This window comes from Apteryx rowi, unplaced genomic scaffold, assembly GCF_003343035.1.
Source record: "Apteryx rowi isolate R43461 unplaced genomic scaffold, aptRow1 scaffold_37, whole genome shotgun sequence".
Lineage (NCBI taxonomy): Eukaryota > Metazoa > Chordata > Aves > Apterygiformes > Apterygidae > Apteryx > Apteryx rowi.
Window position 1 is genome coordinate 1,698,890 of NW_020450196.1, and position 27,477 is coordinate 1,726,366.

The window sequence follows — 27,477 nt, forward strand, 5'->3', positions numbered from 1 at the left end:
GGGCTCCTGCCGCGGGCGGGGGCGCCCACCTGTTGCGGCGGTGCCCGCGGCGCGGCGGCGGTTGCCCGGCCCTCGCCGGCACGCGAGCGCTTGGGTTGCCCTTCACTCATTTATTAATGTGCTTCTCCAAGAAGTCGCCGTTGGGGTGCCTGCTGTGTAACGGAGAGAGCGCCGAGCCGCTGCGCTGTGTAACTCATGGGGGAAAGGAGCGGGGGTTGCAGAAATGCGGGTTTTGGAGGGACCGTTAAGTTCCCTAATCCGCCCCCTGAGGGCAGGGGTGGGTGAACACAACGGCTCCGGTGGGGTGGGGGGGGCGCGGGACCGTTACGCGTCGGGAAGGGCCCCCGGACTCTCCTCCCAGGCGCTGCCTTCGGATGCGCTCTCTTCGCTTTGTAGTTGGGCATTTGGCACCTACGTCTGGTAGACGGCGCATTTCGTGGAGATATCCAAGCATTAGTCGCGTGAGATCTTGCCGGAGTAGTCCGCTCTAATCCTGGGCCAAACCAGCCTCAAGGATGTGGACGAGGAAGGTGGTGTCTAATTCACTTGCTGCTTTCTTTCTCGCTTTCTGATAACCAAAGCAGTATTTTCCTGTGGGACTTGGCCTGGTTACATCTGTGAAGACTGTATATCTGTGGAGACAAAATAGTGTCCTCGTTGGAGTTGGTAGCTGTTCCTGTGGCTTTCAAGCAGCATTAGTGCACCTGACACCTTGCGCAGGGTTTGGGTTTTAGGTAGAGTCCTGACAAAAACTTGTTGCATAGGAGAAGTAAGAGGAGAGGGAGCCATCTAGGAATACTGCACACTGAATGATGTTGAGATATCTTAAGTGCCTTGCAGGAGAAGTTTAGAAAATTCTCTTTATGGTGATAATTCAGTGAGTTTCCCTCTCTCAGCATGCAGGCACAAGGTTTGGTGGAGGCAGAAGGAATACCCTATGCCATTCTGATTTGCTAACTGAACATAAATTATGTATTACTAAAACCTAGTAATATATTTTAAAGAGCATTATAAATAATAAAAACTTGGAAGTAAACAGTACAAACTTGAATTTCTAATCACTTTGATAATGTAACTTGATGTACACAAATTTTAGCTAAGTATCTGTTTTCCCTTTTAGATTCATTCAATTACACGTGTGTTTCTACTTGTTCCTTGATGAGTCCAGTCCAATCCTATTGAAGTCAACAGTCAGAAAACCTTTTTTTGGAATGTATTTCTATTACAATCTCCTGCGTATTATCTTACTATTCTTGTATCTTCCTCTTTAGTAGTTCAAATAGTTTTTTGGAAGGCAAAAAAGGAAAAAAAAAAAAAAGAGTAGCTCCTATATTTGAAGATGGAACCTAAATATGGTAGAAATCTCTTCAGCTCTAGGTCAGAGTCCAATACATGTCATCCTTGTAATAAGAGCAGATACATGTCTTCAGCACTTTAAGAGTCTTAGTTTGGAAGGCGAGGGGAAGTGAATCAGTAGTTTATAAATGCAGGTTTTTCTCTGCAAGCACCTGCAATATAGTCATCTACATGTTTAGCATTTTACTAATCCATCAATAAATGTAGAGAGACATGTTTAAGTGTATATATTTTATTTGAAGAAGGAGAAAATAGATTTTAATCTATATACTAGATTTTTAAAAGAGGTGTCACCTAGAATTGTCAGTTATGCAGCTTTTCCAAAGTAGGAGTTATCAAAAATGATTAATTATTTGAGATGTTATGTTCTGAATTTGTATTTGAACTAACATAGGCTTGGGTAAGATTCTTTTATCTGATGAAAAATGAAATTATGAATGAATGAAATTATGAATGAATGAAATTATTCAGGAATATTTAATCCATTTGAAATTCATATTTCCTATGAAAATCTTGTGCAAAGGCAAGCCATTTAAAAATGTAAGTCTCTATGGACAAATGTTCATTTTGTATTTTTCTAATCTCTTTATAGTTGGAATATAATGAAATTGTTACTGACCAACTAATTCTTTTAGTAGAATTATATTCTATCTGGTATAATTTCCTAAGTGTCATTTGGATATAATATTTTCCTTGGTTCTTGTCTTAACATTTCTAAGTCTGGTTAATCAGCTTCTGTTAGGTTTTCCTTGTCTTCTATTCTGTTAGGTAGGCATGTTTAACCCACAAATCTACGGACCCCGATGGGATGCACCCACGAGTGATGAGGGAGCTGGCGGATGTTATTGCTAGGCCACTCTCCATCATCTTTGAAAGGTCATGGAGAACAGGAGAGGTGCCTGAGGACTGGAAGAGAGTCAGTGTCACCCCAGTCTTCAAAAAGGGCAAGAAGGAGGACCCAGGGAACTACAGGCCAGTCAGCCTCACCTCCATCCCTGGAAAGGTGATGGAGCAGCTCATCCTGGAGGCTATCTCCAAGCATGTGGAGGACAAGAAGGTGATCAGGAGTAGTCAGCATGGCTTCAGCAAGGGGAAATCATGCCTAACCAATCTTATAGCCTTCTCTGATGGAATGACTGGCTGGGTAGATGAGGGGAGAGCAGTGGATGTTGTCTCCCTTGACTTCAGCAAGGCTTTTGACACTGTCTCCCATAACATCCTCATAGACAAGCTCAGGAAGTGTGGTTTAGATGAGTGGACAGTGAGGCGGACTGAGAACTGGCTGAATGGCAGAGCTCAAAAGGTTGTGATCAGCGGTGCAGAGTCTAGTTGGAGGCCTGTAGCTAGTGGTGTCCCCCAGGGGTCAGTCCTGGGTCCAGTCTTGTTCAACTTCTTCATCAATGACCTGGATGAAGGGACAGAGCGCACCCTCAGCAAGTTTGCTGACGATACAAAACTGGGAGGAGTGGCTGCTACACCAGAGGGCTGTGCTGCCATTCAGAGAGACCTCAGCAGGCTGGAGAGGTGGGCGGAGAGGAACCTCATGAAGTTCAGCAAAGGGTCCTGCACCTGGGAAGCAATAACCCCATGCACTAGGACATGCTGGAGGCTGACCTGCTGGAGAGTAGATTTGCAGAGGAGGCCCTGGGTGTCCTGGTGGACACCAAGTTGACCACAAGTGAACAATGTGCCCTTGTGGCCAAGAAGGCCAATGGTCTCCTGGGCTGCATCAGGAAGAGTGTTGCCAGCAGGTCGAGGGAGGTGATTCTCCCCCTCTACTCAGCCCTGGTGAGGCCACATCTGGAGTACTGTGTCCAGTTCTGAGCTCCCCACTACAAGAGAGAGATGAAGCTGCTGGAGCAAGTGCAGTGAACACCCCCCCACTAAGGGACTGGAGTGCCTCTCATATGAAAAAAGGCTGTGAGAGCTGGGCCTGTTTAGCCTGGAGAAGAGAAGACTGAGGAGGGATCTTACCAATGTGTATAAATATCTGAGGGGAGGGTRTAAAGAGGATGGGGCCAGACTCTTTTCAGTAGTGCCCAGTGACAGGCTGAGAGGCAATGGGCACAAACTGAAACACAGCAAACTCCCTGAATCTAAAAAGACTTTTTCCTGTGAGGGTGACTGAGCACTGGGACAGGTTGTCCAGAGAGGTAGTGGAGTCTCCTTCTCTGGAGATACTCAAAACCTGCCTGGATGCAATCCTGTGCAATGTACTCCAGGTGACCCTGTCTGAGCAGGGGGGTTGGACTAGATGATCTCCAAACATCCTTTCCAACCTCAGCCATTCTGTGATGCTGTGAGTATCTTTTTCGAGACTACTTGAGCTGGCAGTTTGGATAGGAATGTTACGTGTCTTAGAAAAGACATTACTGAGAAGATGTTAGTCTTTTACCCCAAAACTGGATAAAACTGCGTAAGCTTCTGTTTTCTTTTTATCCTACTCTTCTCAGAGCATTATATTCACAGTTACATAAACTGCACTTCCAAAACAGAGTTTCTAACTGAGAACTAGSTTAACAGTCTTGCTGATGCCCACAGTATATTAGAGCTGGAGCTGGTTAGCCTTTGGATTTTTTTTTTCCCCCAAAGAAAAAAATCTGTTTATAGGAATTGAAACTTTTGTATGACTCTTGATAAATTCTATAGAATATGCATCTTCTAAGTTTTCCTGCCATTCTCTGTGGTGTTTTCAGGCAGTCTTTATTTTGGAAGAGAGATGACTGGAGGGGTTGGGGGCATAGAAAATAGAGTTCTTCAAAATTACGAATAGAGGAAGATGGTGGGGGAAGATAGACTCAGGAGAGGTCAAATAGGGAACAAGGTTAAAGCAGACAGATATTTCTTTACACAGTATGTGGTAGACTAGTGCTACACTATGCTATGGATGCAAAGGTGAGTGCATGGATTCAAAAGGAAGTTTCACAACTTCTTGGAAAATAAATTAATTGATGGTTATTAAATATGTAGAAACTATTATTGTTTCAGGACATCTCTGAACAGAAAGCAAAATACGTATGTGATCCCACAGCCTCTGTTCATATATCCTTGCCATGTTTTTATATTCTTGCCCTGTCTGTTCTTATGCTCTCTCCTAGCCATGTGTTTATGGCCATTCTTGGATACTTGGTGAAGTGGATCTTAAGCTTTACTAGGGGAATTATTTTTACTGTTCATCCAACCTGGTACCCGGGGCCTGGAGAAGCTAATAAGCAAGTGTTCTTTCACCCTGCAATGAGAAGAATTCTAATATTTCTGGTCTCCCAAAGCATAGAGGAAAGGGTGGTAGCGTGTAACTTATTCCAGTGCAGAACACCTGTCAGTGCTGCCTTGCTTTCTTAGTAGGTCTTGCTGTGATTTAGTTGCATATAGTTTGGAGAAACCAAGCCTAGAGGGGACTGTTATTTCTTAATTGAAAAGGTGGTGCTCAAAAATCTTGATTTAGTCCTTCTGGAAATCACAGGACTTAAGAAAATAATACTAAAACTTCCCAAAAGTATATTCCTTGGAACTCTGCATGTGGTGGACACTGAAAATTTTAATTGGCTCCAGGGGAAACTGAGTAAGTTCATGGAAATAGACATCTATACCTCCAGCAGTGATCCTGGATAAAATGTCCCAGGTTTCTTTTCCACCTCCTCTCACCTCCGTAGGCTGTGGCATTCACTGTGATATAAACTGCATTTCCAAAACCAAGGTTTTTTCCATTGGGAACTAGTGCAAGAAGTGTGTTTTTTTAAGAAGAGTCCATAGATAGAAGCCATCTCTGGCTCAGGAAGTCCCGGAGCCTTAGTGGAAGTATCATGCATGCCTGCCTTGCTTTAACTGTAGATGTCATAGGCATCTACTTCTGCCTATTGTCTGCAACAGGAGCCTGGAGTAGTTGACCCTTTTTCTTATCTGGTATAGTGGCCCTCATGTTCTGATTTGGATTCTTTTTCCTCTTCCCATTTTTTGTGACTTTAAGATAACACTTTACACCATGTAAAGGTGCCTACAGAACTAAATACGATGTTTTTAAAACTTCTTTTTTTCCTCYCTTCTTTTCTAATGGTAAGAATCTCCTGTTAAATGCTGACTTCAGTAGCTCAACATTTGTAGCTTGCAATATTTGACATTTTCTTGTCAATTTGAATTTGTGAAGATGAGATGACTAAATTAAGAATATTGTCCAGAGTTCCTAAATCATCCACAGAGGTGATTTTTATAAAACTGAGAAGAAATAAATCTGAAGAAGCAAATTTGCTTCGGCATTATACTGTTCTTGCAAAATTATGATTGGTGGTCTGCAGTAGAGCATTGTATAAGTCATGGTAGTCACTTAATAAACAACTTTTAATTTCATTATTCCTGTTCTCCTAATTTTACTTGAGAATTATCTGAGTAATTGAGTACTTTTCCTGGGAACAATTGTAAAGGAAGCATAGTTTTTTTTCTTATTATTTTTTGAGACCTTGTTCCAGTTTTGTGACTGGTTTGACTTTGGGGGAGTGGGGGGAGTAGAGTAGGCAAAAGTCAAACAGTAAGTTATGACACATCTGCTCTCTTTATTTAACTGCTGCATTCTATTTTAGGGATTTRCACTGCTGCCCATCACCTTAGTGTTTTGACTGCCATCCATGGAAAGTCATTAACAACTATGTCCTTATTGCTCCCTGGAGTTTTTGGCTCTGTTTGGTGTTTAAAAGGTCTGGCGTGTGTTTTCCACCTCTCCTTTTCCTTTGTGACTTCTTAATTTGGGGGGTAGAAGGAGGTCCTGCCTTTGCAAATTTAGTTATTTCTGGTATAGAAATTTGTATTGTTTTGGGGGGGAATGGGGTGGGGGAAGGAAGGATTTGCTGTGTCTCTGGATGCTTGTTCTGTGACTTGAGTTTCCAAGAATACTTAGCTTTCATGTGCTTTTTCTTTAATCTTGTATAGCTCTTAATAAAACTGCCTGGTGACTCTATATTTGAATATTTGATTTATAGGGTATTTTGGAGTGTGTTTTTTTTTTTTTTTYTTTTTCAGTCTGTTTTGTTGAAGCTATTTCATTTGGTGTAAAGTACCTTCTGCTTTGAAGCATGCATATATGTTATTTGGGTGTCCTATCTCAGACACTTAACTCCTGAACTACAGGGTTTTTCATACACTGAATCCCTTAACCAAAGGAATAGGAAAGGTTCTCCAAAGTATCCTGTGATCTGGTGTGAATGGTCTCTAAGACCTGGGAGAAATTCCATTCTGATCCTTGCTTTGAATATGGCAAAGAGGGATTTGGGATTTGGTCTTCCTCATTGCAGGTGAGTGCCTTATGTTGCTGGAAATATGGGAAGGTGGAAGACGGAAGTGCCTATCCTCTGTTGTATGTATGCTGCTGGTGATAGTCACAAAGGATTTTGGTATGAGTAGTTTTATTTCATGTTTTGCAACTTAGGATCTATTTCTTTATTTGCTGAAAATACTGATTTGGTTTCAAACAAGCATCTAAAGAATTTACCCTTATTTTGTCCATAAACATAAGAAAACAACTATTTTTACCATTGTATTCATTGCAGCTTTGACTTCAGCAGTAATATAGCAGCTCTGCTTAGATAAGGTAGTATTTTGCAATTTGAGGATTTTCTTTTTAACTTTGTGGTTCTGCAGAAACTACAGACTACCCTATTTTTCTCAAGTTATGTATGCTCTTTTTTAGGCAGCTTTTGTTAATGTAATGTTCTCTGGCTCACATGCTTTTCCTGTGAGTGATTATAATAAAGCCTACTCCTTGTATTAGGAATTTATGGGTGATACAGTGGTAACTAGGTAACAGGTCTCTCAAAATTATAACATTGCATGGTACTTTTTGCACAGTTTATCCCCCTGGCTCAGAAACTACAGTCTGTCAGCCACCAGTGGTTTGCACTCTATAATGTTTAGTCAAAGAAACCATACTGCCATTTATGATTTTCAAAATGGTGTTAAAAATGCAATTAACAAATTAAGAAACAGAAAATGCTTCGTTAGTCAAAAAGTTAGGACTTGCTTACTAGTCTGTGTTCTGCCGCAGCAGATTTTTTGGGTAGAATTTGTGTCAGAAATTGATAAATACGAATGGGGAAGAAAGAGGTTTTCCTATGGTTGCAGTTACTCTTGTGTCTGTTCATTTTTGGGGATCAGAGAGAAGTTCCTAAGGATGGACTCTGTGCATTCATCAGCATTTTTGGGTAGAAGGTGGGTGGGCTGTTAGTTTGCAGAAGGGGAAGTGATTGAGGCTTCAGCTGCTGCTGTTCTTGTTTCATATTCTACATTGCCTGCTTGCCTTGGAAAGCTGTGTAGACCTGTTTTGCTCATCATGCATCCTTTCTATACTGTGTCTGCAGGAAAAGAAATTCACGGGTGGCTGGACTTTCTTGTTTTGATCTCTTTGCAGGTCAGGGAGATATGTAAAGTAGTCTGGAATCAGCAGCACTGATCATAAGTGTGATTGCTATAACAAACTGAAAATTACTCCATTACCTGTGAAAACAGATGTATGCTTTCATTTTGGACTAATTAATATCAGAGAAGCCCACTGAAAATAGAATGTATCCAAGATAATATTGGTTTAAAAAAAGCTCTATATTTACAGGTAAATATAAAAAAATGTATCAGATAACAAAACAGTGCCTTTTTTAGTGTTTCATGAGTAGGTGTTTGAGATGCATGTAGATTGCATATTGCAAGTGCTTGTAAACCAACAGCTGAGAATTTATATTAATAGTAAAAAAAAAAAAAACAAAACCACCCCGAACAAACAAAAAAACCCCCACATAGTTCTTCTTTAGTGATTTGTTTTCATGCCAACTTGTGTTTACTTCTCTGACTTTTTGACCAAGATTCAAATGGTTATGAACTTACTGCCTGTGTGAAAATTTCAGTGGGCTGGTTTTTCTGCTGGATAAATTGTTAATATCCATATACTGTTTTTTTTTTTTAATGGGGCAAAGTGTTTAATGCTCCCATTCATTAAATACTAATTTCTTTTATTAGTGATTAAGCCAAGACCACATTTTTATTGGAACCAAGGGATGCCAGCTGTTTCACACTTTTTTTTGTTATTTTACACCTTTTTTGCCATAAGGAGTCCAAGTTACATGAGTCTGATTAGTACAGGTGCTGTACTAGGGAGGCCATACCATATATGTGTTAGAGAAATAACATTGTTCAGTGGCTGCATTTGATTAATCTTTCTGCTCTTTTTTTTTTTTACTTTTGACAAATTTTTAGCTAACTAGAATGAAATTTTGTGTACTTGATCTTTCCTCCTGACAAATTTTTGTTTGGAATATTTGAGTAAAATTGTAAAGCTGAACTGAGAGTCATACTGGTTAAACATGGGCAAAAATACCTGTTTTTTAGTATTTACCTATTCTCAGTATTTGTTCTGTGTGAATATTTTAGACTGCCCCTAGGGTATGAGTGGGAAATTAAAATTTAATACAGAGATAGGTRTGAGTGGAAGGTACCTTTTATGGAAACAACAAAACATATTGTTGTTTCTCAGTAGAGGAAGTCATCTTTTATATGCGGAGAAGAAGTAGGCTCTTGCTTGTAACTTTTGGAACATTCCAACTGCACTGAAMGCGCTTCTAGAATTTCTGCATCTACCAAGCTGTACAAAGTTTCAAAGTTGGGAAGAGAATTGCTGTAGCAGCTTTACTTTTCCCATCAAAATGCATTTTGGTCAAAGAGGAAGTATGTTGGCTTTAGAGGCTGACTTCAGGTAATCTTGTTGTTCTTGTTTGTTGTTAAGTGTGTGCTTTTCCAACTATTTCAACTATTATTGTTTTGTTTATGACCTAGAAGATAGGCAAATATAGTTCTCCTCTTTGTCCTCAGTTTGGGACACGTTTTTACAAAATTTGGAAAGTATTTAATTTCATTTCAGGCAGAGTTAACATGATAGACCTGAAGTCCACTTGATTAGTCATGTTAATTCAGGGTAAATACACCAAAAGATATGCATATTGTTATATTGTCTGTGAAATGAAACTACTTGTACATTCCCATATTCCCAAATGCCTTGAAACTCGCAGGTGCATTATAACTACATTAATGCAAAGCGCCATATTTAAATGCTAACTCTGAGGCATACACTGAAAATTTTATTCTGCACTCTCAGAACTAGTAATTGAACTCTGAAGCTGTGACTCTCAGAATTCTAGCACTTTTGGAAAATAGTTTTGTAGCTTATGAAGCTCATGTCCTATTCCATTCGTGTATCCTGTGCATCTTTTACAGTTAACTCCAGTTGATTTTAGCTCAAATAGTTAAGGTGTTTATAACTTGAAACAAAAGCTCACAGATGGGTTTTCCTAGCCTTGATCTATAAAGGAATTAAAACAAGCCCTTATCTCTGGAACCAAACCTGTTCCCTTCCCTTATCTTCTCCTTTTTCAGAATAAATCTTACATTAGATGAATGTTAAGTTTTTAATGTCGACTACTTGGAAGAAAACATTTGTGAATATAAAGGCTGTGCCACTGAATGAAGGCATGTAATGGATCCTGTCTGTGCAATCATTGTCTGTTAAATAGAATAAAGCAAGCTATTTATTATTAGTTGCTCAATGAGGAAATKCTGTGCTTCATAGGTCCAACATCCGTCTGATAACTCATCTCTACTAATTTAATTTATAATATTTCTGTGCAGTTCTACTCTGATGTTACGGAACTGACTTTGCTGATGTTACTTCATTGACTTTGTCTTACAAAAAGTACAAGCCAGAAAATATTTTGTATTTCTTATCCTTTGATGCTCCATTGAGTCAATTATTTATGTCAGTTAGAAATGTGTTTAAAATTATTTGCTGAAGTGCATTGCTATATTTTTGTCCGTATTCCCAGTGATGGGCAAATCTGAGAGTCCTTTTATGAAATCATCTTGTAATTACAGATAGCATCTTTTAGCACAAGTCTTATGCAGTGCTTTTGCTCAGACCATTATTTTTGCAGAAGGATTGCAGCACAGTAGCTTTATATTATTTTCCTGGTCCCTGTTTGCGTTGAACAGAGTTCTGAGTAAGGATACAATCTCTTCGGTTTATAGAAAACAAACAAAACCCTAGTAGCTTGTCCTTTTTCCATTTTTGGTTCAAAGACAACTTTTTTTGTTGCCTAAACTATTGGCAGAGACATTGTAAGAGGAAATTCTTTAAATGAAAAGTTATGGAAGGTAAAACACTATTTTCTAGTATCCTAAAATTAGGTGTTGGTTGTAGCATTAAGGAATTGGAGGTGGGAAAAAATATTTGTTTGCTGATGGCATCTGTTTTGAAGCTATCAGTCCAGACAGCTTTTAATGATGGTATTACAAAAATCTATCTGGCAATTAGATGTAATTGTGCATACTGTATGTGAGTGACTCTTGTGAACTTGAAAATAACTGATTGTTGCCTTTAGAGCCTGATATATATAAAGACACTAAGTTTTCTTTTCAGGTACCAAGCAGTCTTACGTTCTAGTGCCTTTTTGGATCCTTTTTGAAAAGCTTAGCATGTCAAAGATCAGGTCACATAATGCATAAGGATATTCTGTACTGTCTAGCCACTTAGCAGGAGTGGATGATGTGTAGAGAGAATACCTTTTGTTTAAGAGTATAGTGTATGACTGGAAATCACAAACACTGGTGCAGTAGGATCTAGAGAGTTTGTGCTGGCCACGTACAGCAGTGTGATTTTAAAAGCTGCATGAGATATCAAGCACAAGTCTGTCACTTACATGTAAAATGATTACATCAGCTTGAATATAGGCTTGAGCCTTTCAGTCAGAAGTACACTGGATAGGAGAGGAGTCCAAAACAATCCGTTCTAAGAATTTTTTTGCAAGAGTGTGTCAATGCTTGTATCAGCCATGGTTTTTTTCATGCTTCTACAAAATCTTTCCAAAAGCTAATCTGATTCTTGCTTAATCCAATATGCAATTTTGAATTTCTATATGAATTCTTCCAGCCTGATAGTTGTTATGCACTTTACATTTAGTATTGAAATATTCATTTCATAACATAAYTGTCAGTATTTGATTGTTACAGGATTCTTATTAAAAATTACAGTAAACCAATAGCTCCGTCTGTCCTCCAGCGGTTTCAGTTCCCCTTAAGGGGGGTATCCATCCGTTAAAAAATAAAATGGTAATTTGTCCTATGCTCTTCTAGCAATTATTCCTTGTTTTTGTTTTGTTTTGTTTCTTCCCCTGTTTTGGGGGTATTCTATTGCTGATTTCAGAAGATGGCGCATTCTTATTCTAGTCATTTGCCCTGCTATAAGTATTTTGTGTATGATATGAACACTTTTGATAGTTAACTATGCATTGCAGTCAATACAATGAAATACCAGAAAGAATCCTCATTTCAAAACTGTAGGTAATTGAGGCACTTTAAGTATGAATTCACTCTAAATGAGGAGATTTTTCCATTTATCCTTGTTCTCAATACAGTATATGGTAGAAGGGTAAATGGAACATAAGCCTTCCTGTAATTTTAATACTCAAACTCTAATGAATGTACAGCTCCTATAAGGGGGGAAAAATTGCTTATGTTTTTGTCATTGTCAGAGCTGCAATAAAAGCCTTTTCTATAGGAATTTAGTATCATTACTTTATCAAGCAGAATTAGCTGTCTTCTAATGTAGTGTAACTGAAAACTTTCGATACTGAGGTGACTTTTCAGTTTACAGCAGACAAATAGCTGTATGCAGTTTTGATATAATTTTACATGCTCTTGATATGAAATACCTAGAGCAGTATTTATGCTTGCTTCTCCTTCCCAAGAGGAGAGGAAATTGATTGAACTGAAATGAGAATATTAGTCTTTCTGTGGTATTCTGTGTTTTGTGACTTAAGCTAATGTTTAATACATTTATGACTTCAGTTGTAAGCAAATGCCTATGCTGTGACTGCTTATGCCATATAGACTTTGCCATTAGTTCATTTCATGTTTGTCACTGGTTCTGAGCTTGTTACTAGTAAAAATCAATGAGAAGAATCCAGTTTGCTTTCTTGAAAGCAGGATCAAGGCGTTCCTTTCTGTGTATCTCTCAATATGATGATGAGGTACAATTATTTTCATTCCAGACTGAAGGAAAATTCCTCTTTTCAGGGGATACCAGAAGCACTCTGTCTTTGTTTTATATCTCTTGAGTTCCAAAATATAAACTTGGTCATAAGGGGAGCATCATCTTCATCTGATATAGAATATGTTGTGGATAATTTTGGTCTTAATGAGTAATTTTCAGTAACTTTCAAATGACATCTATATTCTGCCTTTTATATGCAAGTTCTCAGCTGCTCAAGGTAAACTCTCACTGACCTCTTGAGCCACTAACATACACTTGAGTATGCTGAATGTTCCTTGGGTACACTGAAGATTGGAATACCCCAGGCCTTGACAGCTGTAGTGGTTTTTCTGTGCCAACTTCAGAGAAGCTATGCAGTCCTGTTTCAGAAAAAATTGTTTGGCTCCCGAGACCATTCAGGGAACAGCCTTACCAAGTCCATTAATTGTGCCAAAAGTTTAGAAAGACTATTTAAAATTCTTTTCGTCTTAAAACTGTATTAATTGTTGGCTGATAATAATACTTCCATTATACCAAATGCATAAATAATTATACATTTTCATGAAACAATTYTAGCTATTAAAATGTTGGGCATGTTAAAGAAAAACAAGTCACACTTAATGGTAACTTTTCTCACTCATTTACTAGTGTTTTACTTAAATTGTCATAATGAGAAATTTTGTACCTCTATTTATCTTGGTATTAACTTTCTTTTCATGTAGTAAAGATCAAGTAGATTTTTACCACAGACTGTCTTATTTTGTTACAGGGAACATGTAGATGATGATGCTGTTAGGTAATTTTTATCCTTACTCTTTTGAGTTTTAGAGTAGGCAGAAGGTTGTCTTGTCTTGTGTGTGTTTACAAAAATACAAATATGTGGTGACAGATATTTGTTGATTTAGATTAGAATATTTGGTTTATTTAAGGCATTGCTGTATAGTTCTGTGGATGACATTCATAGTTAGTAGTCGTAATTTCAAATACCAATTCCTGCCATGCAAAATAAACAGCATTTGTTGAAGTGGTGTTGTTTCTCAGTTCCTGTAATTCATGCGTTTCTAATTTATTCTCAGATCACTCGGAAGGGATTTCTGTTTTCATTTTTTAAAGGGGACACTACTTAGCGTTTTCTATTTAGCTATTTCTTTCCAGTGCATTTTGTGCACCATATTCACATCTAACATTCCTCACTACAAGCTTTTTTATATTTGTTTGTTTGGGCTTTTTTAAGCTAGGGTGGCTTCTTTGTCCCTACTTCATCTACTATTCTTTCAGCACAGGCAGAAATGTTGCAGAACTTATTATTTATGTAAGATTCAGCAATTTCAGTGACAAGAGTAAAACTTGATTACGTGGATGACTTCCCTGGACAACTCAGAAGGTGGTCTGATAGGTGCTTTGAGAGTAATCTGTATTGCTTCTTTAATAAAGAAAATCACATTCATCCCTGCATATCTGTGTTTTCAGTGAGAAGAACAACAGAACATTCATCTCCTTGAAACTCTATASTTTGCATATTATCCCGGGTTCAGTTTTTGGGAGGTTTGGCAAAGTTTTGGCAAGAATAACATTGCCAGAAACTCAATACTTATTGGATACTCATCAGAAATCACAGGAAGGTTGAGAGCATTTCTTTGCTGGAAACAGGAAACATTTTCCTCTAAGCTGGCAAGAAGACATGGAGAAACTAGCTCACTGTTCTATATGTATGTACTTTGTACATATTACTTTGTTCCTTAGGAACAATTCAGTATATGTTATCATAGTTTCCCCTTTCCCCCTTGTCCCTTCCCCCATGCCCTTCTTTCACCTCCAGCATAAGACACAGGGCAGTCTCCACTGCTTGGAGTGGGTCTCATGATATTTGATATATTTCTTGGAGTCATGCAGAAGCTTAAGTATCTCAGCTCTTTATTAACAACCCCCTCCAACCCCCCCCCCCAAAAAAAAAAATACACCACAGAATACCCAAAAGCTATTTGTAGGTTCTGATATGCAGGACAGTAAAGGAAAAGCTAAGTATGCTCATACATAAATCCAAATCTTTAAACAAATAAAATTAAACTGAACAAAGCTCATGAACTCATAAATCAGCATCAGAAATTTTGATCGTTTGACTCAAGATTTTTCAGCATTTGTAAATAGAATACTGTACCATTGGCTGTTTACTTGTTAGATTTGGACTTCTCTGTACTTTAGTTACTTCATAATCCTTACTACTTATTTGCTAGTGTTTTTTTTAAATAGTTCAGTGCAAAAATACACAGTGAATTATGTTTTAAAGGTGTAAAAATTGTTCAAGGGCTTTTATCAATTTAGCTCCACTCTCCATATTGTTTATTATCTGAGAGATTTGAATTAAAAAATATTTTGAAGTTATAATTGGATCCCTTAATTATGGTTCAAAGATTTCTTAAATTTATACTTAAAGTGATGCTATTTAGAGTTTAAGACCTGCTGACTTTCTTAGATTCCGCCTAAATAATTTGAAAGAAATCACATTCCCATTGTTGTTATTTAGTGTGGTTTTAATTTGGCCTCATTTTTTTTTCTTTGCTTGCTTCCTGCAGTAAATATGAGATGTTTTTATATGTTAAAAAAATACTTAATCCTTCTTCTGTACATATCATAAGGCTTTTTGGAAGCCTGCAAGAGATTTTGAAAAAGATCTGTACTTTTTATTCTGTTTCTACCTGAAAAGAATCATTAGCTCATGCAGGATTCAGTCTTCATAGACTGACTTTTCAAATGGCGCGATAAGGCCTTTTTAAGGGATGTGCACCTGCCTATATTTCTGGAGTTCTGAGCTCACATGAAAAATATGTACATTTTTTTCTAATTCTTCAGACTAGACAGCTAGAAATCTGGGAGGTTAAGTGGTTTAAGGTGATAGCACTCAGTAAGGAATTGACCTTTTTTTTTCTTTTGTTGGTTGCATTCCCACTTTTCTAGCCAGAATTCAGTAACTTAATTAACATGATGCTTACTGTTTGTCTTTTAACTTCAGTTCTAGCTGAAAGGACTTACTTCTAACTGAATGAAAATTTGGGTGTTGATTTGAAGTCACTTCAGTTCTTACGTTTGTGTGGCTTATTTTTGGAGTTATCTTTCTACAAAAAAATGAATGCTATCCTGGACCATAACGCACCATAATTCCATTAGTTCATCTTGCATATCTTTTGTCTTGCATGTGTCTGGGTCACTTTGGGTTTGGAAATCAGTCATTGCATTGCTAACCCGATTTGGGTAGAGACAGGTGAGGTCTCTTTTAAAAGTTTTTAAAAGTAGCTTGTGCCCCATCTCTTTCTATATGAAGTTCTTGTTCTATATTTGTTTTTGTAATGTTAGTTTGAAATACCAGAAACAATGTTTATATGTCAAAATTTTTAAAGTTGTGTATGTCCAACAAAGAGTAGGATGAAATTTCTCTGGTTTGATAGAAAACAAACAGATTCTGGTGTTTGGTTTTATGCTTGAGTCCAGTTTGCATAAACTGATAGTAGACTTGGATTATAAGATCTTCGTGGCCAGAGTCTTTATTTTATTTACTTTTTTTATTAACGCTATGAGAAACTCAGTCTGACTGGTTAGAGGTGTGCAGTCTCATAATAGTTGAGTGAATTTTTTTTGGTTGTACAGAGAAATGTTGTTAGGGCATCAAGTTTCCATGAAGATTTCTTTCCCACTTGATTGAAGAGGTTGATGGAATTTAAAGGTATGACTAAACTTAAAACTAGAAATGGCAATTTTTAAAAGAGAAAGTCATTCTTAAAAACGTAAAAGTGAAGATACCCTTCCTTTCTCACTTGCTGAGCATTTTCTCTTATGTTTTCTTGTAAGTCCATCATTGCCTCAATCTTCTATACAATTTTAAGATACAAAAGACCTTGATTTCTAATATTGAAGGGATATATCAGAACTTTTCCAAAAGTCTTGCAGGCTTCCCTCATAAATCATGGAGAGAAAAAAGTTAAAACCATCTTTCCTGTTTCTTACTTCACCATTTTTGAAGTTCTTTAAATCTGTAATTCAAATGCAGTATTTTTATTTGGCTGTTGTGCTATTGATCTGGATTAAATAAATTAGTCCAGGGAATGAAAAGGTTACTATTATCATGTCTTCAATAGAGTTTTGGGTGCAAAGACTTTAGTCTTGATAGTTCCATAGCAGCAACCGCCTTTATAACTATTTGTAACTTTTTTTTTTCTGAAGATAAATGAAGATATACTTAAATTTGTTGATGTTGTGTAACTCTTGAAAAATTTCCTCTACCTTTAGAGAGATTTTGTAAGGAGGAAGCCCTGTGCTAAATGGTCTTGTATTTCATGTCAAAGATAGTAGTTGTCTTGTTCTGAAGAAAACAGAAACTTTAAGGTGGACTGGTTGGCATGGGCAGGAACTAATACTGCTTTTAACATTCAAATTGCTTCCTAGAAGGCAAAACTGATCAGGCAAAAATGGAAAGAAGGGATAGCAAAAATAGAAAATGCAGCTTCCACTCCTGAGGCTGGCTCTAATTTGATGATCTTGTGGCTAAGTTGTTGTATTGACTCTTGTGAGATTTGTCAAACTTGCAGTTCTGTAGGCTGCTTTGTGTCTTTAATGGCCATTGCTTTTAGCAGCTTCTAGTCATGGACTCATGGTACTGTGTCAAAAGAAACAATCTTTTCTTATTTATAAAAGATGAGAAGCTGGGAAAGGAGAAATTAAGTGGGAAATGTATGACCACACTGAACAGTAGAGGTGAAGATAGTAACTCATGTCTTCTGTTTCGTATGATACTGAGGTTTGACATAAAGAGGAGATACTGTGTTGTCTATCTAACCAACTTTAATGAAGTTCCAGTTAATGAAGAGCTAATGATATCTGTGATATCTTAGTAAATTGTGAGCTTCCAGGAGTTTGGGAGAAAAAGGAGGCTGGGCAATTGATAGCCATAATGTGATTTTTCTTTTAGATCATATATTGCCCTGGTACAGCCTGTACTATAACATATATTGTCCTGTTATATTTCATATTAAGATTAAAAAACTAGTAACAGGTACAGTAGTCTGCTCTCTCATGATTTTTTACTTGTTATCATATTGGCAGCTAGGTCTAGTTATCTTTGGTTTATTAATTTCTATTCTGATATTACACTGTGTTTAGCAGATTTGATCCTAGTGCAGTCCATAGATTATGTCCATGTGCTTTGTTATTATTTGGTCTTCATCTTTTGCTGATTTTTATACTAACRTATTTGTGTAATATATAGATTCTGTTTTTTATTTGTAATATAACATCATCTATATTAGGGCCTCCAGTAATATAACTGTTGGTTTAAAAATACTCTAGTGCAAAATATTTACTTCTGTATAGTAGAAAATCTGGAGAAGCCTTTAGTTTATATATAAACTTTCACAAACTTTCTTGTGTGTATTTTTAAAGACCATTGTTTTCTTGCTCTCATTTAAGAATCTTTTCAGAAGCTTTCATATGACATAGGTTAGCTGGGCATATGTACTGGAAGACTGATTTGCTGTCTACTTTAAAGTAAAATTGAAAAGCTGCATATGGTAAAGATTCAAGTATTTAAATTTTCTCTATTTTTCTTTAATTTTGAAGAACTTTTTTTTTTTTCCTAGTGGGGAGAAAACCAGTGCCCAAACTTAATTTTGAAGCATGTATTTCCAATTCACTGTTCATTAATAGAAATTGTACCATGCTGCTAGAAGTACCAACAGTTGGAACAGCAAAAGGCAGCCTTGTGTATGATGTTGACTGCTGGTGCCTTATGTCATGTTGCATATCCTTAATGTTGGTTGTTGGTCTCTGTCTTCCATCTAAAATTCTGTGTGGTTAAAACTTTTCTCTATCAAGAGAACTGTTTTTCATGTTTTTAATTACAAGCAAGTGAGTAATCTGCTGGGGTTCTCACTAAAATTGAGGGTTTTTTTGCTCCCCCCCCCAATTGTCTTGTGAACATGCACACTATAGCATACATATAATGTATTTTTGTCTTTGTTCCCATTTTTAAGGCTGATAAAGAATTTGTATGGTCTTTGTGGAAACGTCTTCAAGTGTCAAATCCAGATATTACACAAGCTGTCAGCTTGATTGTGGAAAGGTGAGTAATTTTTAATTTAGAAAAGTTCATTTTTTTTTAAATAATGTTACAAAAGTTCCATTGTTAAATTTTGTCAAGAGCAGCTAGGTGTAAGCTTGGTATGTTGTAACTGCTGTAAGTCTCCTTTTTTGGTGTAAGTTGAAATATGCTTTAAAATCTGTTTTCACTGAGGTTGTTGTGCTGGCATTGAATTCTGTTCTTTGAACAAATTATTAGCATACTGCATATTCTGATTCTTATACTGAAAAAGCAAAAAGCAAAAGGAGGTAAATGAAATATTCTGGTTTCACACACAGAATCACAGAATGGTTGAGGTTGGAAGGGACCTCTGGAGATCATCCAGTCCAACCCCCCTGCTCAAGCAGGGTCACCTAGAGCACGTTGCACAGGATTGCATCCAAGCAGGTTTTGAATATCTCTGGAGAAGGAGACTCCACCACCTCTCTGGGCAACCTGTTCCAGTGCTCTGTCACCCTCACAGTGTAAAAGTTTTTCCTCATGTTCAGATGGAATTGTCTGTGTTTCAGTTTGTGCCGGTTGCCTTGTGTCCTGTCGCTCGGCACCACTGAAAAGAGTCTGGCTCCATCCTCTTGACAGCCTCCCCTCAGATACTTGTACACGTTAAGATCCCCTTTCAGTCTTCTCTTCTCCAGGCTAAACAGGCCCAGCTCTCTGTCTTTCCTCATAAGAGAGATGCTCCAGTCCCCTAATCATCTTTGTAGCCCTTCGCTGGACTTGCTCCAGTAGTGCCACATCCCTCTTGTACTGGGGAGCCCAGAACTGGACACAGTACTCCAGATGTGGCCTCACCAGGGCTGAGTAGAGGGGGAGGATCACCTCCCTCGACCTGCTGGCAACACTCTTCCTGATGCAGCCCAGGAGACCATTGGCCTTCTTGGCCACAAGGGCACATTGCTGGCTCATGCTTAACTTGGTGTCCACCAGCACTCCCAGATCCTTCTCAGCAGAGCTGCTTTCCAGCAGGTCAACCCTCAACCTGTACTGGTGCCTGGGGTTATTTCTCCCCAGGTGCAGGACCCTGCACTTGTCCTTGTTGAACTTCATGAGGTTCCTCTCCGCCCACCTCTCCAGCCTGCTGAGGTCTCTCTGAATGGCAGCACAGCCCTCTGGTGTAGCAGCCACTCCTCCCAGTTTTGTATCGTCAGCAAACTTGCTGAGGGTGCGCTCTGTCCCTTCATCCAGGTCATTGATGAAGAAGTTGAACAAGACTGGACCCAGKACTGACCCCTGGGGGACACCACTAGCTACAGGCCTCCAACTAGACTCTGCACCGCTGATCACAACCTTTTGAGCTCTGCCATTCAGCCAGTTCTCAGTCCGCCTCACTGTCCACTCATCTAAACCACACTTCCTGAGCTTGTCTATGAGGATGTTATGGGAGACAGTGTCAAAAGCCTTGCTGAAGTCAAGGGAGACAACATCCACTGCTCTCCCCTCATCTACCCAGCCAGTCATTCYRTCAKAGAARGCTATCAGGTTGGTTAGGCATGATTTCCCCTTGSTGAAGCCATGCTGACTACTCCTGATCACCTTCTTGTCCTTTGTGTGCTTGGAGATGGCCTCCAGGATGAGCTGCTCCATCACCTTTCCAGGGATGGAGGTGAGGCTGACTGGCCTGTAGTTCCCTGTGTGCTCCTTCTTGCCCTTTTTGAAGACTGGGGTGACATTGGCTTTCTTCCAGTCCTCAGGCACCTCTCCTGTTCTCCATGACCTTTCAAAGATGATGGAGAGTGGCTTAGCAATAACATCCGCCAGCTTCCTCATCACTTGTGGGTGCATCTCATCAGGGCCCATGCATTTGTGGGTGTCAGGTTTGCTTAAATAATTTCTAACCCAATCCCCCTCGACAAAGGGAAAGTCTTCCTTTCTCCAGACTTTCTCTCTTGCCTCCAGGGTGTGGGGTTCCTGAGGGCTGGCCTGAGCGGTAAAGACTGAAGCAAAGAAGGCATTCAGTAACTCTGCCTTCTCTGCATCCTTCGTCACCAGGGCACCCACCGCATTCAGCAAAGGCCCCACATTTTCCCTGGTCTTTCTCTTGCTACTGATGTGTTTGAAGAAGCCCTTTTTCTTGTCCTTGACATCTCTAGCCAGATTTAATTCCAAATGGGCCTTAGCCTTTTCATTGCATCCCTGCATACTCTGACAACGTTCCTATATTCCTCCCAAGTGGCCTGTCCCCTTTTCCACTTTCTGTATACTTCCTTCTTCTGGTTGAGTTTTGCCAGGAGCCCCTTACTCATCCATGCAGGTCTCCTACCTCCTTTGCTTGACTTCCTACTCATAGGGATGCACCGCTCTTGAGCCTTGAGGAAGTGATGTTTGAATATTAACCAGCTCTCTTGAACGCCCCTTCCTTCTAGGGCCCTAACCCATGGGATTCCTCCAAGTAGGTCCCTGAAGAGGCCAAAGTTTGCTCTCCTGAAGTCCAGGGTTGCGATCCTACTTGGTGCCCTGCCTCCTCCTCGCAGGATCCTGAACTCCACCATCTCATGGTCGCTGCAGCCAAGGCAGCCCCCGACCTTCACATCTTCCACCAGTCCTTCTTTGTTTGTTAGTAYGAGGTCCAGCAGCACACCTCTGCTTGTTGGCTCCTCCACCACCTGTGTCAAGAAGTTGTCACCAGTGCTCTGCAAGAACCTCCAGGACTGTTTGTGCCTAGCTGTGTTGTCTTTCCAGCAGATATCGGGGTGGTTGAAGTCCCCCATGAGAACCAGGGCCTGGGATCATGAGGCTACTTCCAGCTGTCTGTAGAAGGCCTCATCGACTTCCTCATCCTGATCAGGTGGCCTGTAGTAAACACCCACAACAGTGTCACCCATGCTAGCCTGCCCTTTAATCCTTACCCTAAGCTCTTTCATAAAAAGTCAGATAAGTTATGTTTTTCAGTTGTGTATATTTACTCTAAAAAAAGTCAAAGCCTCAGAGTTCCTAAGATAAAAGCTGACTATGCAGTTTAAATTATATTCTTCAGAGAATATTAATGATAACTTCCTCATGGCACTTATCCATTAGCATCTGATTACCATAAATATTAATTAATCATCACAGTATGTCATTGATAGTTTTTGAATGTTAATATTTACATATAACTTTTTTTGGCCAAAGGTAGGGGAAAACATGAATGAGTTGATAATGTAGCTGTCATAGGAGTTAATCACTTGATTATATCTCTTAGGTTACCCTGTTTGTTTTTTTTTTTCTTCTTTAAAGAAAAATGTAGGTTTTGCTTTTGAAAACTGCTTTAAATAGCTTGCCAAGATTAGTTGCAAAGCTTGTCACAGAAGTGGGGGGGGTTCTAGTTCTTTTGGGTTTCCATTTACTGCTTTAATTTCAAAAGGCATTTTTTCACATCTTTCCTTTGCTGACTTGATTAGTTAACATTCTTCACCTTTTGAAGATAGAGCGTCAGTTCTTTAGCTTGGAGTGCATTTGCTATAGTATTGTCCCATCTTCTGTCAATCTTCTGCATTGCATAAAGCAATGAAAATCTTGTCAAAAAAATAGAATGTGGTTATGTAATTAAGGCTTATATTCTAAAGTATTTATATCCAGTGGAAGAAATAGATACTGCAAGCATGCAAAACTCGTGCTAAAACAGTAGTTACCTGAGAATTCAGGTGCAGTCACCAGTGACGGTATCAAATAACTTCTGACTCTGTAGTAAGACATTCACCTACAAAGGGAGAAGTAGTTTGGCTCTTTGGAGAGTGTTTGTGTACTACTTTGACATTGCTTGCATGTTATGGTTTGGGAACATGTTTTTTTTGTTTGTTTTTTTTTAAAGTGGGGAATCTAGGATAGCGTGCTTCACTTATGTTGAAACAGACTTGTTTCATGATGAAATTTTTTTATGTTTTCATGAAGACAGTGGTGGTCATACCAGTTTTACATCTCCGAACATCAAAAATATTTAAATAAATATAGGGGTGTGTGTGTGTGTATACATATATATTTTTCTATATTTATATAAAATTTAAATATATATACACAAATATATTTAAAACCTGCTTTACCTTAACCTCGTTCATACGGATAGCTGAACAGTATGGAAAATTTTAACTCATTGACATATAGTTTAATAAATTAAAAACAGTACTGTAATGGGAAGTGTACAGGCTTATCAGTATTTTTTACTGGTATTGCATATAAAAATYATCAGGATCTTAAGACAAAGTCATACATAGAGATGTTAGAAAGCCCATTTAAAACAAATTTTATATATAATAAATGATCTTGGGCTTATATGATCTTGGACTCCTGTATGCCTGTATAAGATACAGTATATCTTCATTATTTGTTATTCCTAGTCATAATATTTATGCTTGGTTGTTTTCCTTGGCTTTAAGGTAGGTTGTACTTAATTTAGAACAGAAATTGTTATTGTGTATGCATTATCCTGATAGTTGCAGTGAACTTCTGTGTTTAAATGGGGCTTTTAGATGCCACCTTCTTGTGCACAAGAATGATAGTGAGCTGAATTTTTTTTTCTAATGTGATAGGAAATATTTATGATATTCTTTTAATGTAGTGTTCTACCTACTTTATCTGGTTAGAAAGATTGTCTATTCCATATCAAGTTAAAGATTAACATAATTTGTGTGTTTGTATGGCCTTTATATAGACAGGGTGGTGATTGGTACTCTTGCGGAAAAGCATGACAACAAATTTATATTCAGGTGCTTGTCCGGTTTTTTTGTGTACTCCCTTCTTCCTTTAGAAGAACACTGATGCTTTAGAACAGCTTGGGTGAACTCAAAGCTGTACATCTGTATCATACCTTTTTCAGAGTTATGGAATTGAGAAAGAACAGATTGCTTCCATAGCATCTCTTTAGGTGCTGTCATTACCCCCAAGAATCCTGGAATAGGTTTGAATAAAACCCATTTAGTATAAATGAATTTTATTAATCACAACTTTGGGTTTGCTTTGATTTTGACAGATGGAGTAATAGTGTATTATTAGTATATTAGCCTAATGTTAGTGTATAAGTAGAGGGAATTTTCTCTTTAATTGATGTAGCTTCATTTCTTTTGCTTGAGAAGGGTCTAACTGCCTCTTTGGAAATAATTTCTAGCCCAAATTTATCTGTGAATGTTCTTTTCTGCACCTTCGAGTTACAGTGCTATCTTAACTTTTCTGGCTATAGTTTTCTGTTATCTTTTGCTAAGCTGTTCATTCCTTCAGCTTTCTACACTTGCTCATTTTAGAAAATTTTTTGTCCTGTTCCTTGCCTTATAGCACAAGACAAAATTTTGGTACCAGCACAGAATTGGTATACCTCAGTTCAGGTATGTTAATTAGATTACCTGAGAATCCACTATCTTGGCGTTGCTGCTGGCCAGAAAATTGTAGAACTAGTAATTTCCTGGGTTTGTTGATCTACCAAAAACATGCAGACTTGAATAATGACRTGAGATGACTGAGAAACATTAATAAGCAAAATGATTCCTGAAATGGGTCACTTGGCAGGTAGTATCTGTGATGCTCACAACAAGTGTTTCTACATCCTACATAGTTGTCCGAGACAAGAGCTGCAAATTGAAAATTTACACTTAAAGAAATCTGAAAAAATAACTTAAGTCTCCTGAGAGACTTCCCCCCCCCCCCCTTCTCATCTATATTGGTGACTGTTGACCCAATCCTACCCAAGCTGATAAGGTTTTGCATCTTGCCTCAGCTTGCTAGGGAACTTTAAAATGGAGGCAAATAGGATGAAATGGATGTAAACCTTCTGTTGTTTCTCTTTGTAACTGTGTGACATGGATAGCACAAATTTTTGCACGGTGTAATTTTATGATGTGTTCTTGCCATTGTAAAATCCATAACCAACTAACTTTCAGTGCTCACCAAGTTATCTGTCTTTATTATAGTTTATCTGAGATCATAGGACAGCTACTTACTGGAACATAACAGAATTAATAACAGGATACAGGAAGACCTATTCTTTATCATATAGATGATGAGCCTATCTGTGTTATCCAGCATATACTGGGAGAAATTGAAAGTGAAGTACTAGCCATACAGTTAGGTAACTTATATTTTTGGCATTAGACACTTATTTATAGTACCCTTTTTTCCCCCAAGTATTACAGAAAAATGTAAAAGGTATAATTTGGGGTGGGATGGTGGTGTGAAGTTAACAGTAGGTTTCCGTTACTTGTCTGCTATTCTGAAATGCTTTCATGGTCCCAAAATAGAAGTTCACCTGCCCTAAAATTGTAAAAATTTAACTGTGCCTTTTTATGGCTGTGCTGTTAATTCCAATAATACACCAATGATATTTTATTTTTCAGCAGTCTTTGCAGTTCTTGCTGGTAACTGTATTCCCATTTTAATATTCAGATATAAACAAAAAATTATCTTTACTGTGCAAATGAGAAATGCCTTTGGGATATGTAAAAGCCTCCAGGTATTTTCAAACAAGCCACTGTAAAAGTATATCTCCTGTTAGTATACTTTCAAGCTACTTTAAATACTATTGATCTCAGTATTATGTAAAGAGCATGCTATTTCTAGTTCACTGAAGCCTTTTGAAACACTCATTTTTTTTTGATGATGAATTAAAAAAGGGGCTTTCTAGCACCTTTTATAGGTAAATTCATGTAAAAACTCAAATAGATTTTGGGTTCAGATTAGATTATCAAAGATATTGAAACCTTTATGTAAACTTTGAGAGCCCTCCCTAAGACTTTTCTAATACATGAGGTGTTGAAAGGATCAACTGATTCTGACTTATCCTTTAGGGCTTCTAGCTGACTCGCTTTCTAGTGAAAGGGAGATGCAGTTGAATCCAGTAGTGATCAAACTGCGGCAGTGGTAAAACACTTAGTAGATGGGAATTGTGTTATTCTAGATGATACCCTTGCAAACACATACACATGGCAGGCTTAAAACATATATGTTTTTCATGCCTAAAATCCAATTATGTTGTTGTTTTGTAAGACTTAAATTCACTCTAGTTTGAAGCAATAAGACTCTGAATGCTAGTGCCAGCATTAATACAGATTCTGTTCTTATTCCTGGGGAGTTATTTCTCTCTGAGGATGTATAAATGGAAGAAAACTAGGCTGAAGAGCAAGTGATCAGAAATAACCGAAGAATTATTGAAATGGTAATCACAGAAACTTACTGTGCTGCAGTTTGCCGCATCCTTGTAATTGTATTGTGCATAGTAGATTGTCAAACAAATGTTAAACATCAGGTTGTCATAGGTTCCTCACTGAGTGAAGATAAGCAGATGTACAAAAAATGACATACTTCCTATGCAAAAGGATTAGTGAATGCTCTGTAGGTATAAGCAATATAGATTGCTGATGTTAATTGAAAAATGAAGAACTGCAACTTGCATCTTTTGAAGGGATGATAAATAGCTTGCAGCAGCTTTTTTATAGCACTTATCATTTTACTCTTGTCCAAATTAGCAGGAAGCAGAATGACAAGGGAACTAAGAAGTAGACAAGAGTTAACACATTTCAAAGGTCTGTTACTATTTTGTCACTCTGAATTTAAAATAAAGTGGACTCCCTAGTTGTTATCACTCAATAAAGTGGACAGAATAATAGAGCATAAGGGTATAACCTTTCTATCTAAGGTCAAATAATTGTGATTGTCTACAGTTGATGAAAGTTTAATATCCTGTTTCATTAAAAATTCTCAGAACATTGAACATAAGTCAACATTCCATGGAGAAGAAAGTATTATGCAGCTTGCATGTGTGCATATCTGCATATCGGAGCACAAAATATTGACATGATAATTGCAGTCAAGCCTGATTGAACAGTGGCCTCTGGGAATTCAGCTGGTGTTGTACCAACTGGATGGCTGCTCAGGACACAGTTTGAAATGCAAGGTGCAAGTTAGCACTTTATTCAGCACAGGCAGGCATCATTTAAAAATCCTTGGGGGAAACCCTGGTGATGTGCAGATGTTAAAACAGTCTGTTCTGAAGTGCTGATATTTTGAACACTGTAAGAGGCTTGTGTATTTTAGATGAAAGATGTTTGCAAAATTATTAAGGAAAAATGTCACTTAATTTTCTGTACAACTTAGTGTAAAGATATGTATAGCATTGTATGTATATTGCTTAAAAATAAGAGACCTTAATAAATCATCTAGTGAATGAAATCAATCAACTTAAAAATGCAAGAAAAATTAGCTTTCTATAATGGTGCTTTTCAATTCTGATATATGTAGTAGAACAGAGAGCAAATATAGCTCTACAAAAAAAATAAATTGATATCTAAGGAAATAAGAATTTTATGATTTCTCTGTACTTAGTCTTAAATCTTTTTAAAAAAAATCAAATAGGCTTATGCAATTTTGCTATAGAAAATTACTTCTGTCTTAAACGGTGATATTTATTTAAATGCCTTTTTTTTTTTTTGCCCCATCTGTCTAAATCTTTTAAAAGCACTATTTGTAATTATTAAAAGTTAAAAAGGGGGGAACTGGTAATTAATGACATGTGTCAATTGAAAAATGCATTGTGACACAAATTTTTTTTCACTTCTAGAATCTGAGGTGAAATTAAACTGCATTACTAAGTGAAATTTTTTTCATTTCAGGTTTTCATCTCCCTTTCTTAATAGGTACACAGAAACATGGTAAAGTTTCCAGCTGAAAGAGAAAGGCTTAAGCTCTTTTTCTGTTAACCATGGACTGTGTAAGCACAGAGATGTCTGCGCACAGTCAACTATGATATTAGTGCCATATTTACAGTAATGAGTGTCTTCTATGAAACTTCACTCTGTATGTGGGTGATTCATTTTCTATTTAGTAACAAGAGTGAATGTATGCACTTGTATCAAGTCTGTCTGCAAAACAGTTGGAAAATTGAAGGAGAGCTAATAACCAAGTTAAATGCTGCACCATATAAACTGATATTGTGTAACCTTTCCAATTCTATAGCCACTTTGAGTAAAAAAAAAAAAAAAAAAAA

The 27,477-nt window shown here is 37.8% G+C and overlaps 1 protein-coding gene across 1 annotated transcript in view; it reads left to right on the forward strand.

The window, feature by feature from the left end:
• CNTLN (centlein) overlaps positions 1 to 27,477 on the forward strand; it is a 201,423-nt gene that overhangs the window by 448 nt on the left and 173,498 nt on the right. The window contains exon 3 of the mRNA XM_026073572.1: positions 18,430 to 18,518. Within this exon, the coding sequence (XP_025929357.1) occupies positions 18,430 to 18,518 (89 nt within the window). The remainder of the gene's footprint in view (positions 1 to 18,429; positions 18,519 to 27,477) is intronic.